Raw genomic sequence first — 16,298 nt, 5'->3', positions numbered from 1 at the left:
AATCTCTCACTTCCTTTAAGATTCAGCTTCAAGGGGCAGCGAGGTGGCTCAGTGGATAGAGCAGCAGCCCTGGATTCTGGAGGACCTGAGTTCATATCCAGCCTCAGACACTTAACACTTACTAGCTGTGTGACCCTGGGCAAGTCACTTAACCCCAATTGCCTCACCAAACCCCGCCCCCCCAAAAAAAGATTCAGCTCCAAGACCAACTACTATACAAATCTTTTCTTTACACCTTCAACTGTTAGTGGTCTCCCTACCTTATACTTATTTGTTAATTGCTCTGTATATACCTGTGTGTGTGTGTGTGTGTGTGTGTGTATGCATGTTGTCTCTCTTAATAGAAAGTAAGCTCCCCAAGGGTAGGGATTGTTTTGTTTTATTCTCTGCCTCCCTAGCACCTAGCACAGGACCTGTTTGTAGTGGATGCTTAAGAAATGCTAGCTGACTGACTCCAGAAACACAGAATTCACTACTTTGATCATGTAGTGCATTCCACTGTTAAAGATCAATTAGGAAGCTCTTAATTATATTGAACCAGAATCTATCTCCATTAAAGTTTTAAAGTCCACTCATAAAGTTCTACTCTTGGAACTATATAGCCATTTCTATTCCTTCTTTCTCATGATAACCCTTCAGGGATTTATTAGGATCATAATATTTTAATCTGAAAGGGATCTTTAAATATCACCTTGAACAACCTTCTCATTTTACAAATGAGGAACCCCCCCCCTCAAAAAATCCAAGGGGCAGCTAGGTGGTGCAGTGGATAGAGCACCGGCCCTGGAGTCAGGAGGACCTGAGTTCAAATCCAGCCTCAGACACTTGACAATTCACTAGCTGTGTGACCCTGGGCAAGTCACTTAACCCCAACTGCCTCACCATTAAAAAAAAAAAAACCAACCAAACAAACAAACAAAGAATAAGAGGATGGAGCCAAGATGGCAGAGTAAAGGTAGTGACTTCCCTGAGCTATCATAAATTCCCCTCTAAACAACTTTAAAATATTTCCACATACAACAGGAAGCATTTGGTTTCAATTCCTCTTCCAATGTACCAACAGAAGGGTTCCAGTTTTAGAAAGATGTTGTAGAAGTATTGGGTACAATGCAGCACTGATTTTACATATACATATACATACATATATATATACACATACACATACACATACACACACATATAAATATATATACACACATACACATATGCACACATAGATATAGATATATATAAGGTTTGATACATCAAAAAATAAAATAAAATACTGTTTCAAATTAAATTCTGGAGAGACAAAACCAACAAAAGATCAGGATGAAACAATTTTCCAGCCCAAGACAACTTAAGAAGTTGGCAGGAAAGGTCTGTCTCATGGGGGTGGTGATCAAATGTGGAGCACAGTGCAAAGCAGGCTATGCCTCAACAACCCAGCAGTGGGCCTTGGGGGAAGCTGCTTTAGTGACACAACTTGTGCCTTTGGGAGGTCTCAGCCTTTAGATGGTAAGGGGTCAGAAAACTGGTAAGAAGGAGATTACAAGAAATCTTTGCTGATACTGGATGCGGGACTCTGTTGTATACATGGCTCTAAGTTGCATTCCCAGGGTAAGGAGAAGCATCAGCACATGAGTATGCAACCACAGGGAACAGGAATGTCAGACACAGTTTTAGGGCTAAAAAGCATACATGTGATCACTCAGAGACCAGAGCCCAGTCCATGAGAGCAGTGACCACACCTCTCCTTAGATTATACTACCTTGGAAAAGCTAAAAACTTACATTCCCACAGAAATAGCTCTGAAACTGCAGCATGAAAAATCTGAAACTTGGGACAGTGTCCCCTCAACCCCAAGAGCAGAGCCCAACTTTAACATACAGTTCAAAGTCAAGAAATAGGCTGGAGATATTGTAAGATGATCAGCTGTGCATGACACAGTGATCCAAGACAACTCTGAAGGATTTATAATGAAAAATACTATCCATTCCCAGAGACAGAACTGATGATGTCTGAATACAGATTGAAGCATAATTTTTTTACTTTATTTTTCTTGAGGGTTTTTTGGTTTCTCTCTTTTTTTTTTTCACAACGTGACTAGCATGGAAATGTTTTGCATGGCAACACTTGTATAACATATTAAATCACTTGCCTTCTTAAAGGGAGCGGGGAGGGAGGAAGGAAGAGAATTTGGAACACAAAGTTTTAAAAATGGATGTTAATAATTGCATATAATTGGGGGAAAATGCTAAATAATAAATAACAACAACAAATATTAAAAGAAAAAAAAAGAAATAGGGTGGAAAAATGAGCAAACAACAGTAAAAGAATCTGACCACAGAAAATTACTATGGTGACAGGGAAGAGCAAGACAAAGTCAGAAGAAGACCGCAAAGTCAAAATACCTACATGAAAAGCTTCAAAGAAAAATGTGAATTGGTCACAGGGGAAAAAAAAAAATCCTGGAAGAGCTCAAAAAGAATTTGAAAAATCAGAGGAAAAATTGAGAAAAGAAGTGAGAGTGATGGCAAGAAAATGATGAAAAAAAGAGTCAACAGTTTGGTAAAGAAGGCCAAAAAAATACTATAGGAAATACCTTAAAAAACAGAGTTGGCCAAATGGAAAAGGAGATACAAAAGCTCACCGAAGGATTTAACTCCTTAAAAATTAGAATTGGGAAAGTGGAAGCTAATGACTCCATGAGACATCAAGAAACAATCAAACAAAATCAAAAGAATGAAAAAACAGAAGAAAATATGAAATATCTCATTGGAAAAACAACTAACATGGAAAACAGATCAAGAAGAGATAATTTTAAAATTATTGGACTACCTGAAAGTGATGATCAAAAAGATATCACCTAAACATCATCTTTCAAGAAATTATTAAGGAAAACTGCCCTGATATTCTAGAACCAGAGAAGAAAATAGAAATGGAAAGAATTCATCAATCACCTCCTGAAAGAGATGCCAAAATGAAAACTTCCAGAAATATTATAGCCAAATTCTAGAGCTCCTAGGTCAAGGAGAAAATATTGCAAGCAGCCAGAAAGAAACAATTCAAATATTGTGGAATCATAGTCAGAATAACACAAGATTTAGAAGCTTCTACATTAAAGTATCAGAGGGCTTGGAATGTGATATTACAGAGGGCCAAAGATCTAAGATTACAACAAAGAATCATCTACCCAGCCAAACTGAGTATAATCCTTCATCAGAAAAAAAATGGACATTTAATGAAATAGAGGACTTTTAAGCATTCCTGATGAAAAGACCAGAACTGAATAGAAAAAGCTGACTTTCAAATACAAGATTCAAGACAAGAGTAAAAAGGTAAACAGGAAAGAGAAATCATAAGGGATTCAATAAGGTTAAATTGTATACTTGTACCTCCTAAGAACTTTATCACTATTAGGGAAGTTAGAAGGAATATACATAGAGAAAGGGCACAATTCTGAGTTGAATATGATGGAATGATTTCAAATAAAATGAAGGGATAAGAAAAAGGAATGGATTGGGACAAGGGGGAAGAGAGAGGAAGAGATTTTGCAGTAGAGGTGAAGATGGGGGTGTGGCAGGCAACAGTCTCAATTGGCTCAAAAAGGGAATAACACACACACACACACACACACACACACACACTCAGGTGGGTATTAATCTGGGCAGTAAATGAGCCTAACACTCATCAGAATTGGCTCAAAGACCTCAATCTCATTAGAATTGGCTGGGGGGGGGGGGGCGGGGCAGCTAGGTGGTGCAGTGGATAGAGCACTAGTCCTGGATTCAGGAGTACCCAAGTTCAAATCCAGCCTCAGACACTTGACACTTACTAGCTGTGTGACCCTGGGCAAGTCACTTAACCCCCGTTGCCCTGCAAAAAAACAAAAAACAAAAACAAAAACAAAGAATTGGCTCAAGGAGGGAATAATGTACACACTCAATTGGGTGGAGCAATCTCTCTAACCCTTCAGGAAAATAGGAGGAGAAGGGGATAAAGAGAGAGGGGCAAAAGAAGTAAGGGCAGAGTAGGGGAGAGGGCAGACAGAAGCAAATCCCTTTCAAAGAGTGATAGGATGAAAGAAGATGGATAATAGAATAAAGATCATGGGGAAGGGAATAGGATGGCAGGGAAACAGTTAACAATAGTAATCATGAAAAAGAGAAAAGGGGGAAAAATTGTACAAAAAAATATTTATAGAAAACTGATTGGGAATAGAAAGGAATGTACCATTTTTTTCAGTGGTACACAGAGCCTATACAAAAACTGATCAAGTATTAGGGCATAAAAACTTCACAGAAAAGCAGAAATATTAGAAGCATCCTTTTCAGATCATGATGCAATAAAAATTACATTTGGTAAAGGGCCTTGGAAGCAAAGATTTAAAATTAATTGGAAAGTAAATAATCTAATCCTAAGGAATGAGTGGGTCAAAGAACAAATCACAAAAACAATCAATCATTTCATTCATTAAAGAGAATGACAACAATGAGACAACATACCAAAATTTATAGGAGGGAGCCAAAGCAGTACTTAGGGGAAATTTTCTATTTGTAAATGCTTACGTCTATAAAAGAGAGAAAGAGCAGATCAATGAATTGGACAAGCAACTAAAAAAAAACCACACACACTAGAAAACTAGAAAAAGAACAAATTTTAAATCTCCAATTAAACACCAAATTGGAAATCTTGAAAATCAAAGGATAGAATAATAAAATTGAAAGTAAGAAAACCATAGAAATAATAAATAAAACTAGGAGCTAATTTTTTATGGAGAAAAAAAACAATAAAATAGACAAACCATTGGTTAATTTTATTTTAAAAAAGAAAGAAAGAAAGAAAAGGAAATTACCAGTATCATAAATGAAAAGAGTGAATTTATCACCAATGAAGAAGAAATTAAAGCAATTATTAGGAGCTATTTTGCCCAATTATATGCCAATAAACTTAACAATCTAAGTGAAATGGATGAATATTTACAAAAATATAAATTAACTGGATTAACAGAAGGGGAAATAGAATACTTAAATAACCTCATCTTTGAAAAAGAAATCAAACAAGGCATCAATGAGCTCTCTAAGAAAAAATCCTCAGTACTGGATCGATTAACAAATGAATTCTACCAAACATTTAAAGAACAATAATTCTAATACTACATTTGGGAAAATAGGCAAAGAAGTAGTGCTATTAAATTCCTTTTACAGTACAAATATGGTGCTGATGCCTAAACCTGGAAGAGCAAGAACAGAGAAAGAAAACTATAGATCAATTTCCCAAATGAATATTGATATTAAAAAATTAAATAAAATACTAGCAAGAAGATTATAGCAATATATCACTAAGATCATATACTATGACCAGGTGAGATTTATAACGGGAATGCAGGGCTATTTCAATATTAGGAAAACTAATAGCATAACTGACCATATCAATAACAAAAATAACAAAAATCATATGATTATCTCAATAGTTGTAGAAAAAGATTTTAACAAACTATAAGCATATGAATAAATGGAATTTTCCTTAAAATAATAAGTAATATCTATCTAAAACTATCAGCAAACGTTATCTGTAATGGGGATAAACTAGAAGCCTTTTCAATGAGATCAGAGGTGAAGTAAGAATGCCCATTATCACTACTATTATTCAGTATTGTACTAGAAACATCAGCTATAATAATAAGAGAAAAAGAAATTGAAGGAATTAGAAGAGGCAATGAGGAACAAAACTATCACTCTTTGAAGACAATATGATTGGTATACTTAGAGAATCTTAGTTGAAATTATTAACAACTCACAGGATATAAAATAAACCCACATAAATCAACAGAATTTCTATATATCATCAACAAAGTCCAGCAAGAAGAGATAGAAACATTTCATTTAAAATAACCGTAGAGAGTGTGAGAACCAGGGGCCCCTGACCCCTGCCAAGAAAGCATTTGACCTTTTTTGTTTTTATTATGTTTTATGTGTAACAACTGGACAATTGAAAAATCTCTAAAAGGTTCTGTAATGATTGGAATGATGCTACCTGATGGAGACTTACTGTAGAAAAGCTCCGCCATGAGGTGAAGGTCTCTGAGGGCAAGACCATGTGTCTTTTCTTTGGCATCAGGAAGTGACATTGGCTTGTGGGAGGAAGAAGGGGGAGCCTGGCGCTCTGACTCACTCTCTTTCCTCAGGACTCCGGTGGAGAAGGGAGCAAGAAATGCACTTTCCCTTTAATCGATAGATGAATCTAGGCCTTTCTTTTTCTCTTCACTAAATTCTTATTCTCCTTAATAAATGCTTAAAAGTCTAACTCTTGCTAAAGCTTTTAATTTATTGGCAACCACTCACTAGATATTTTAGACAATATAGCTAGAATTTTAGCCTTTAACAGTTCTGAATTTCCTTAGACATGTTTTTGAGAACTCTCATTGTTTGATTTGGTTATTGGCAAAGCTATTTAAAGTTATGTTAAGATCAATTTTAGGAAACTTTCCAGCTGATTATCAGTATCTAAACACCTGAGAGACTTTACAACCACACCCTGAAACTCAGCAGCTGAGACTTGCTAGCTGATCATCAGCATCCACACCTGACTTTCACTCCACAACTACACCCAGAGGACATCCCAAGAACCATCTGAGATAAGACTTTCAAAGACTTAAATGGACATTTCCTGTTTTCCTTTTCCCCATTGCATACACTATTTATAATGTCCACTTGCTAAAGGGGAACACCCCGTTTAGTTTTTCTTTGTTTGTAATGTCTACCTGCTAAAGGGGAGTGCCCCCTTTAGCTTCTGTCACTGTGTCGCTCAATTTCTTTTCTCTATTTTCATTCCCTTTACTTTGTTAGTCATCAGTATCTGTAATGTTATTGCTTCATATAAGGAAACTATGTTTCTTCATGAAGCACAGGGGGGGGGGGAGTGTGAGAATCAGGGCCCCCACCCCCTGCCGAGAAAGCATTCGACCTTTCTAAAGTTGAATTGGCATCCTGGAAGTTGCCTTACAATTCATGGACCGCCTTTAAGTCATGTCAATCAATGGACCTGAATGCTACCAGCCAATTAGCTTGGAGCTGTGTGTGGGGACCACCCCTCTTCCTGTTCCACAGGGAGCTTCTGGTCAAACTGACAAGGATGCAATCGCTTTGACAGTGTGACCAGCTAGGAGAAGGGGCCTTTTTCTCTCTCTCTTTACTAACTTCTAATATACTTTAATAAATGCTCAATGCCTAAATGTTGTTGAAGCTTCTAATTATAAGTAAATCCTAGCTAGTTTCCCTCCCATACTGGGGAGCAGGTAAGGTGATTAATTTTACTCGTCACAAGGGGCAGCTAGGTGGCACAGTGGATAAAGCACCAGCCCTGGATTCAGGAGGACCTGAGTTCAAATCCAGCCTCAGATGCTTGACACTTACTAGCTGTGTGACCCTGGGCAAGTCACTTAACCCTCATTGCCCCGCCCCCCGCAAAAAAAAGAAAAGAACTGTAAATAATATAAAATACTTGGAATCTACCTGCTAAGACAAACTCAAACTATATGAATACGATTATAAAAAGCTTTTCACACAAATAAAGTTAAGCTAAACAACAGGAAAAATATTAATTGTTCATGAGTAGACCAAGCCAATGTGATAAAAATGATAATTCTACCTAAATGAATTTACTTATTCAGTGCTATACCAATAAAGTGACCAAAAATATTTTATAGAGCTACAAAAAATAATAACAAAATTCATCTGGAAGGTCAGGAATATTAAGGGAATCAATGAAAAAATGTGAAGGAAGGTAAAGTGGCAGGACCAGAGCTCAAACTGTATTACAAAGCAGTAATCATCAAAACAATATGGTACTGATGCCCATCAATTGGGGAATGGCTGAAGAAGTTATGGTATATGATTGTGATGGAATACTATTGTGTTATAATAAATGATGAGTGGGATGCTCTCAGAAAAACCTGCGAAGACTTATATAAACCCACGCACAGCGAAGTGTCCAGAACCAGGAGAACACTGTACACAGTAACAGTAATATTGTCCAATGATCAACTGTGAATGACTTAGCTATTCTCAACAATATGATCATCTAAGATAATTCTGAAGGATTTATGATGAAAATGTCATCCACCTATAGAAAAAGAACTGATGCAGTCTAAAAACAGATCAAAGCATACTTTTTTAAACTTTATTTTTCTTCTTGTTATTGGGGGTTTTTTTTCAGGGGGGAGGTCTTTTCTTTCTCAACATGGAAATAGGGTTTGCATGACATATAAGATATATAAAATTGCTCGCCTCCTCAAGGAGGGGAGAGGGAGGGAAGGAGGAAAAGAATTTGAAACTCAAAAGTGTAAAAAACAAAGGTTAAAAATTGTTTTTACCTGTAATTGTGGGGAAAAAAAACCATAAAAATGTTAAAATAAAAAGCATTAAGTAAAACACATAGGGTTACAAAGTAACCTAACCAAAAGCTACTGAAAATAAAGGTGCAATTTTTACACCATCCAAGTTCATAAATGAACTAATAAAAAATGAGATAAATTTAGATATCTGCAAAGCACTTTAAAAACCTTAAAGTACTATATAAATGCTATCGATGATGATGATAATGATGAACCCCCTGAAAGCTATTCATTGACTCCCTGAAGTCCACAGATAGCAGATGAAGAACTACTGCCTTAGTTTTAAGATTCTTCTCCATCAAGCTCTTCCCTGCTTGAACTTGTGGTTATTATGCATGACTCCAGGTAATCACAGCTATGCAGAGTAGGAAAAAACCAACATATTTGGAGTCAGAAGACCTAGCACAAGTCCTAGGAAAGGAGAATCAACTTCCCCAGCTTATTCTGTTACAGGGAGGAAGTTGATTCACTTTTCCTAGGCTCAGGAATTCATGGTTTGAACTAGGTAGGCTTTAACTAGATGACCTCTGAAGTCCACTCTAATCCTAGGAATATGTTTTAAATAGTAGGCTATGATTTAAAGTTTTCTTATCTATAGGAACTTTGAGCGATTTATCCTCACTGGATTGCTGGAAGGATCAAAAAATAAAACATTTTATAAACCTTAAAGCACTAAGAACCATCAGTCATTCTTTTTTTTTGGGGGGGGGTGAGGCAATTGGGGTTAAGTGACTTGCCCAGGGTCACACAGTCAGTAAGTGTTAAGTGTCTGAGGCCAGATTTGAACTCAGGTCCTCCTGACTCCAAGGCCAGTGCTCTATCTACTGCGCCACCTAGCTGCCCCAGCCATTCCTAATAGTGATCCTGCTGCCTGGACTCTGTTCAATCTCTGGAGAATGGTCTTGGATGGAGCTGGTTATACAGGCAGCAAATGCTATCCAGAGGACACTCAGCTGAATGCTCTCTCCCCTATGGCAACATCAAAATTCTTTATGGCTTTGGCCAGCTGCAGCCACATTTTCCAGACCCTCAGCTGAGTCTTACTCTTGTACCAACCCTTCCACTTAATTCAAAAATCTATGAAGTGCCTGCTGTGTGTACAGCACTGCTAGAGGCCTGGCCTTGCATCCACATACTTGGAAATAAGCAGCTCCACGAGGTGGAGGTGGCCACAAGTGGCAGCAGCATGCAGGGGAGTCCAAAGTTCGCTGTCACAGGCATTCACATCAGCCCCGGCCTCGAGAAGCTGCTGTACCATCTCCCCGTAGTCATCAATGCAGCACTGCAAGCCACAGAGCATTCCCTCAAGGGCAGTTCCCCCATCAGAAAACCCCCCAGTTCCCAACTCACCCCCAGAGCCCAGACAGAATGATGTTTACCTTCTCTGCTGAAGGCATTATAAATCACTCACTGCTGCAAGTGTCCCCCATGGGCATTAGTGACCCCATGTCACCCCCCAAAATCTGTTACTTCATGCCCTTGGCTAGCATCCCTGTTGGCCTGAAAAAAAAACCTCTCAAGACACTAACCTGGTGCAGGGCAGTAAGGCCATCCTCGTTGCACAAATTGGGGCTCACACCATTCTGAAGGAACTGTCGAACTGCCAAGAGAAACCAGGACACAGTTAGAGGCCAGGATTGTTGATAGCAGCTGCAAATGTGCCTATATGAGGTGGGGGAGTAGGGGAGATAGGAGGGAATTGGGGGAGGGGAGGTAGAAGAGAGCTACCATACCATTATCTAAGAGATACCCCAGTGAGCCCCAAGGACAAGGTAGGCATATAGTCACTTCCCTAAAGTCCCAAACTCTCCATCTCCCTGAGGCAGATGAGATCAGGTTCAGAGAAAGACTGGAGAGTGCCATGACACAAGAAAAGGAAGGAAATTTCTTTCTAGGCCTTTTTCCATCATATCACCTAGGTTTATGTGAGTTAAGTCAATTTAGTAGGCCCCAACAAGTTTGATTTAGTTCCCACCCACATCTGCCTACTCTAATGATGGCCCTGGATAAACTACCTTGTGCTGACTTCCTGGTTATGGTGGGAAGAAACAGAAAGGCCCCCAACCTTCCCAAAAGCCTGCTTAGCTAAGGCTCTGACCACTCCCAGACAGCAAAACACTGACCCTGTACTGCTCCTAAACATCTTGGTAGGGTAGGTATGATATGTGGATTATGCTGAGGACCAGATTACTTTATATCTCCTTTAAAGAGATCAGCTAACAAAGGGCTATAAAACTGTGCATACCCTTTGACCCAACAATACCACTGCTAAGTTGATATTCCAAAGACATCCCCAAAAAGAGAAAAAGACCTATTTGGGGCAGCTAGGTGGAGCAGTGGATAAAGCACCAGCCCTGGATTCAGGAGGACCTGAGTTCAAATCTGGCCTCAGACACTTGACATTTACTAGCTGTGTGACCCTGGGCAAGTCACTTAACCCTTGTTGTCCCGCATAAAGGAAAAATAAATAAATAAAAGACCTATTTGTACAAAAATATTTCTAGCAGATCTTTTTGTGGTGGCTAAGAATTGGAAATCAAAGGAATGCCCATCAATTGGGGAATGGCTAAATAAACTGTGGTATATGATTGTAATGGAATATTATTGTGCTATAAGAAATGACAAGCAGGATGTTTTCAGAAAGGCCCAGAAAGATTTATATGAATTGGTGTATAGTGAAGTGAGCAGAACTAGGAGAATGTTGTGCACAGTGACAGCAATATTGTTCAGTGAAGAACTGTGAATGACTTAACTATTCTCAACAATATAATGATCCAGGACAATCCCAAAGGCTTAATGAAGCATACTATCTACCTTCAAATATTGATTAAACACAGATTGAAGCATGCTATTTTTCACTTTCTTTCATTTTTTTATTCAAGTTTTCTTATACAAAATGACTAATATGGTAATGTTTTACATAACTGCACACGTATAGCCTATATCTGATTGTTTATTGCTTCAGGGAAGAGAGAGGGAAGGAGAGATAGAATTTGGAACTCAAAACTTTAAATAAATAAAAATGTTTATCATTAAAAGAGAAAGGAGAGGGGGCGGCTAGGTGGTGCAGTGGATAAAGCACCAGCCCTGGATTCAGGAGTACCTGAGTTCAAATCCGGCTTCAGACACTTGACACTTACTAGCTGTGTGACCCTGGGCAAGTCACTTAACCCCCATTGCCCTGCAAAAAAAAAAAAAAAAAAAAAGGAGAGAGAAAGGAGAGGGGCAGCTAGGTGGCACATTGGCTAGAGCACCGGCCCTGGATTCAGGAAGACCTGAGTTCAAATCTGGCCTCAGACACTTGACACTTTCTAGCTGTGTGACCCTGGGCAAGTCACAACCCCAATTGCCTAACCAAAAAAAAAAAGGGGGGGGGGGGGAGGAGATGGACTGAGGCTGCAGCAGGGAATAGCTAGAGAGGAAATTTTCCAGGAACAGATGAACAGCCATCTGTGACACCCAAGTCTTTTGTGTACCAAGATGGTCTGGGTGGGGTAGAACAGAGATAGGGCAGGGTGGAGCAAGGCAGGCCAGGACTGAAGAGAGCTGGGAAGCATAAGGAATCCATCATCTTGACCTGTATCCCCCAAACTTCACACTCCCTGAACAGCAGAGAAACATGGTAAAGGATAGCTTCTCCCTCCCCTAACCAGGGTTGAGGATATCCTCCAGAAAGGGAAGAAGAGACTGTCATCTGAGCAACTTCACATCTGCTCCTAGGCACTCCCCAAAGCCAGGGGCCACTTCCTGTTTTCTCCTCTTGCCCCACATTCTACATTTAATGACAGCTAGCATTTATAAAGTACTTTAAAGCTTGTTATATTTTAACTTATTTGATCCTTGCAACAACCATGGGAGGTAAGTGCTATTATTTTTTTTTTTAATTTTTTTTTTTTTAAGTGAGGCAATTGGGGTTAAGTGACTTGCCTAGAGTCACACAGCTAGTAAGTGTTAAGTGTCCGAATCCGGATTTGAACTCAGGTCCTTCTGAATCCAGGGCTGGTGCTCTATCCACTGCGCCACCTAGCTGCCCCGGTAAGTGCTATTATTATCCTCATTTTACAGATAAGGAAACTGAGGTAGATATAAGTGACTTGCCCAGGGTCACCAGCTATTAAGTGTTTAAGGAATAATCTAAACTCATGTCTTTCTGGGGTCTTCCAGTATTTTATCCACTGTGTCACCTTGCTGGTTAATTTTCCCCTTTGGCTTAAACTATCTCCTCCATCTTGACCCCCTCCCCACTTTCCAATTCTGTTTCAACTTTTTGTTGTTGAATTGTTTCAATTGTGTCCAACTCTTCATGACCCCATTTGAAGTTCTCTTGGCAAAAATACTGGAGTGGTTTACTATTTCTTACTCTATCTCATTTTACAAATGATGAAACTGAGGCAAACAGGGTTAAGTGGCCTTCCTAGGGGTCACACAGCTAGTAAGTTTCTGAGGCCAAATTTGAACTCAGGAAGATGTGTCTTTCTAACTAGGCCTGGCACTCGACCTACCCACTTTTTTACCTAGCTTCCATCTTTAAGACCCAGATATACTTTAGACAATGATTACCTCCCATTTCTGGTCTTTTAGGACAAACTTTTAAAATTATGAGTCTTTAACAGTAAAATATTTTCAAATACTCAAGCCCAAAATGTCCATATTTAATTATTTATTAAATTCTATAACTGTACTAATAATTGTCTATTACAAAACATTAAAATTCAAATTAAAAAAGGGTGAGATAAAGATGAAGCTATATTTATTTGACTCTAGAATCAATGCTCTACTGAGTAGGGGAATAACATGGTCTTTACGAAAATTACTTTAGCAGTAATCTGTAGGGTGGATAGAGAAGTGATGAAAGCCTGAACTAGGGTGGTGACTATGTGACTACAGGGAAGGAAATGGATGAGAGAGGTTATGAAAATAGAATCAACAACATTTGGCAATTGATTAGATATGTGAGGTGAAGGACAGTGATAAGTCATGAGTCTAAAACTATGCAAAGACTGTGAACCTAGGCAACTAGAAGGATCGTGGTTGTTCTTTCCAGTAAGAGGGAAGTTTGGAAGAAAAAGAGAATGTATTAAGATCTACAATGCAGATCACAACCCAGCATACCTGCTTATTCACAGTGATTCACCCTGTCTCTTGTCCCCCAAAAAAGAAGGGGCAGGGCAGAATCTTACCAAACTTTGTCCTAGAACACAGAGCTTACCTACTGAAAGGCTCCTACTGAAGCCATGTAGCATCTGGAGAGCCAGGTGTGGAGATACTAGGGTGGGAAGCAGGTAGTTATGCCTAGGCAACTGTCCCAGGTGCCCAAGTTGTGCTTAGATTATAACTACCCTGCAAGGCCAGTACCTGTGCCCAGTCAACTTTGGGAATCAGAGTTGAATGAGGGTGTACTGGAGAAGTGTTGCATGATAATAGGTGAAAGAGATGGTGCAGTGTTGGAGACAAGCTGATGACTGACCATTTCAAGAAGGGTGAGATAACCATCTTCTCATCCTCCAATTGGCAGATTACACACTGCTTGGCGTCATGCTGTGGCCTCCCCAAGAATGCACAGCCCCTCCTCCAAAGACCACCACTGTAGAATTATAGTTACTTAATACTACCATGGGCTCTCTCAGGCTACCAAATCTAACTCTCTGGCTATCCAGAGGAAGATACGAAGGCCCAGGGAGCAGAAAGGCTATGGCCAGGGTCACACAGAATGAGTCATTCTAATTGTCAGCCATGTGACAAGGCAGTCCAAAAAGTTAACCTGACCTTCCTTGGGGCACACTGCCCTCTACCTTGGTCAGAACACATCTGGAATACCATATTTAGTTCCAGAAGGACACAGCTCAGCTGGCAAGAAGGCGGCTGGCAAAGGGCCTCAAGACCATGTATGGGAGGCCTGGATCAAAGGACCAAAGCTGTCTGGCCTAGAGAAGAGAAAACGTAGGGAGAGCATTGTTACCACTTTCAAGTATTTGAAGAGCTGCCATGTGCAAAAGTGATTAGGCTTTAGTCTGCTGTGCCTTAAAGAGAAAGGAGACCCAAGCCCTAGAAGAGGAGGTGCTCTAAGTACTACCATGATGTGGGGGAACTCTTTGGCGTGAGCTGATCTGTTGGAAAGGGGAATTGCCTCTTGATGTACAAGACTGATTAGGCTTGGTCTGCTTTGGATCAATCTGTTGAAGTTGCAGTTAGATGTTAGTTCAGTGAAAGAAAAAAACTTCCTAGCAATTTAGAGCTGTCCAAAAGCAGAATGAGCCTCCAGGTGAAGAGGGGAAACTGGAGGTCCTCAAGAGAGGCTGAATGATTTCTTGTACAGGATTCTGGAAGAGGGGATTCCTGTTAAGTTGAGGTTACACTAGGATCACAGGATCATCGATTTAGAGCTGGAAGGGACCGTAGAAATTATGGAATCCTACCCTCTCACCTTACAGATGAAGAAACAGATGACCCAGACAGGTTCCCTTGCCCTAGGCCACACAGGGAATAAGTGGCACTCAGGTCCTTTGACTCCAAACCCAGCACTATTTCCACTGTACCACACTACCTCCCATAGATTACATCTCCCAATTCTGAGATTCAGTGAATTATATCCAGAGTCCCTGTCTCTCAGTGTCCTCTGGGTCATGAATGGAGAGAAGAGAAATCTCCTGGCAAGGCTAGCTCAACCTATACTTTTTTGTCCTAGGAAAAGGCCTTCCCTACCCTCCATAGGACCCTGGGACTTCATCCTGGGGGAAAGCCAAGCCTAGGAGTTCGGGGTGGAGGCAGGGGACAGAAGGGAGGTGCTACCCAGTCATTTTAGGAACAGATTGAATCCCAAGATAGCCGACTAGGACCTGGTACTCTTGGGGAAGAGCTATCTAAATTCACAATGGACTGGCAGTGGGTACTTCATGGACATGCACTTCACTGACTGTAACTGCTTCCTATCCTTATACAGTATAGTAACCTGATGCCAAGGCCTAGGGAGGTAAGGAGACTTTTATCACTGGGCCTGGCACTGAGCAGCACCTCTGGGAAGAGTCATGGCTCCATGGTGCACCAAGGACAGAAAGGAAACTTAGCTAGTGACAGAGCCAGCAAACAAGAATATCTCAGAGGTGGGAAGGCCTTTCCAATCTCACTGGGCAGCCTCCGAGGCTTCTGGCAGCAGGAAGGGAGAAGTATATGGAAAGGGCCAAGAAGGAGGAGAGCAGAGACAGTGGTTGGAACCTATCACTCTCCGTACAGATCAATTAGGTCAGATTCTGGGGCAGGGAAAATTATATGCTTGACACCAATGAAGGAGATGAAATCAAGACTACTTCCCTGTCCATGCCACCTCAGGCTCTGACAGAATCTGAACTAGAAGAACTTTAGAGGTCATCTAGTCCAACATATCCATAAGCAGAGGATCCCCCTCTATACCATTCCTTCAGACCTATAGAAATGAAGTAGCTGCTATCTCCCAAGGAACAGAAGTCTGTCTCCCTCTAAGTTCTGCTCCTTGCTCCCAGTTCTACCTCCAGAGGACAAGGAGAAAAAGTTGAGTCCCTCTTCCACATGAACAGCCTTTTAAATAATGATCATGTCCCCACTAAGTCTTCTCTTTACCAAGCTAAATATCCCTAGCTCTTTCAGCCAATCCTCAGATGACACGGTCTCCAGTCCTCATATGATGATCTTAGCCATCCTCCTCTGGATGGGCCTCAGCCTCCCAAAGTAGTAGGAATTACAGGGTTACACCACCACACCTGGCCAAGTACTACCTTCTACGTGAGGCCTTTCCTGATCCCACTGCACTACCACTGCCTCCCCACCCTCCCAGACCTGAATTACTTGCATTTATGTTGTCTAGAGTAATACTTTTGTGTGTACAAGTTATCTCTCCTGATAGATTTTTAAACATCTTGATGCCAGAGACCATTTCATTTCTGTTTTG

General features: G+C 40.3%; 1 protein-coding gene across 5 annotated transcripts in view; it reads right to left on the bottom strand.

Moving 5' to 3' along the window:
- PPP1R16A (protein phosphatase 1 regulatory subunit 16A) overlaps nucleotides 1–16,298 on the bottom strand; it is a 116,020-nt gene that overhangs the window by 23,636 nt on the left and 76,086 nt on the right. For all 5 annotated transcript variants that reach the window (XM_043978100.1, XM_043978101.1, XM_043978099.1 and 2 more), the window contains 2 exons: nucleotides 9,907–9,977; nucleotides 9,514–9,659 (listed from right to left, as the gene is read on the bottom strand). In XM_043978100.1, the coding sequence (XP_043834035.1) occupies nucleotides 9,514–9,659; nucleotides 9,907–9,977 (217 nt within the window). The remainder of the gene's footprint in view (nucleotides 1–9,513; nucleotides 9,660–9,906; nucleotides 9,978–16,298) is intronic.

This window comes from Dromiciops gliroides, chromosome 1 (genome assembly GCF_019393635.1).
Source record: "Dromiciops gliroides isolate mDroGli1 chromosome 1, mDroGli1.pri, whole genome shotgun sequence".
NCBI classification, from domain to species: domain Eukaryota; kingdom Metazoa; phylum Chordata; class Mammalia; order Microbiotheria; family Microbiotheriidae; genus Dromiciops; species Dromiciops gliroides.
The sequence above is the reverse complement of the archived record's forward strand: the minus strand, read 5'-3'. Positions and strand labels throughout refer to the sequence as shown.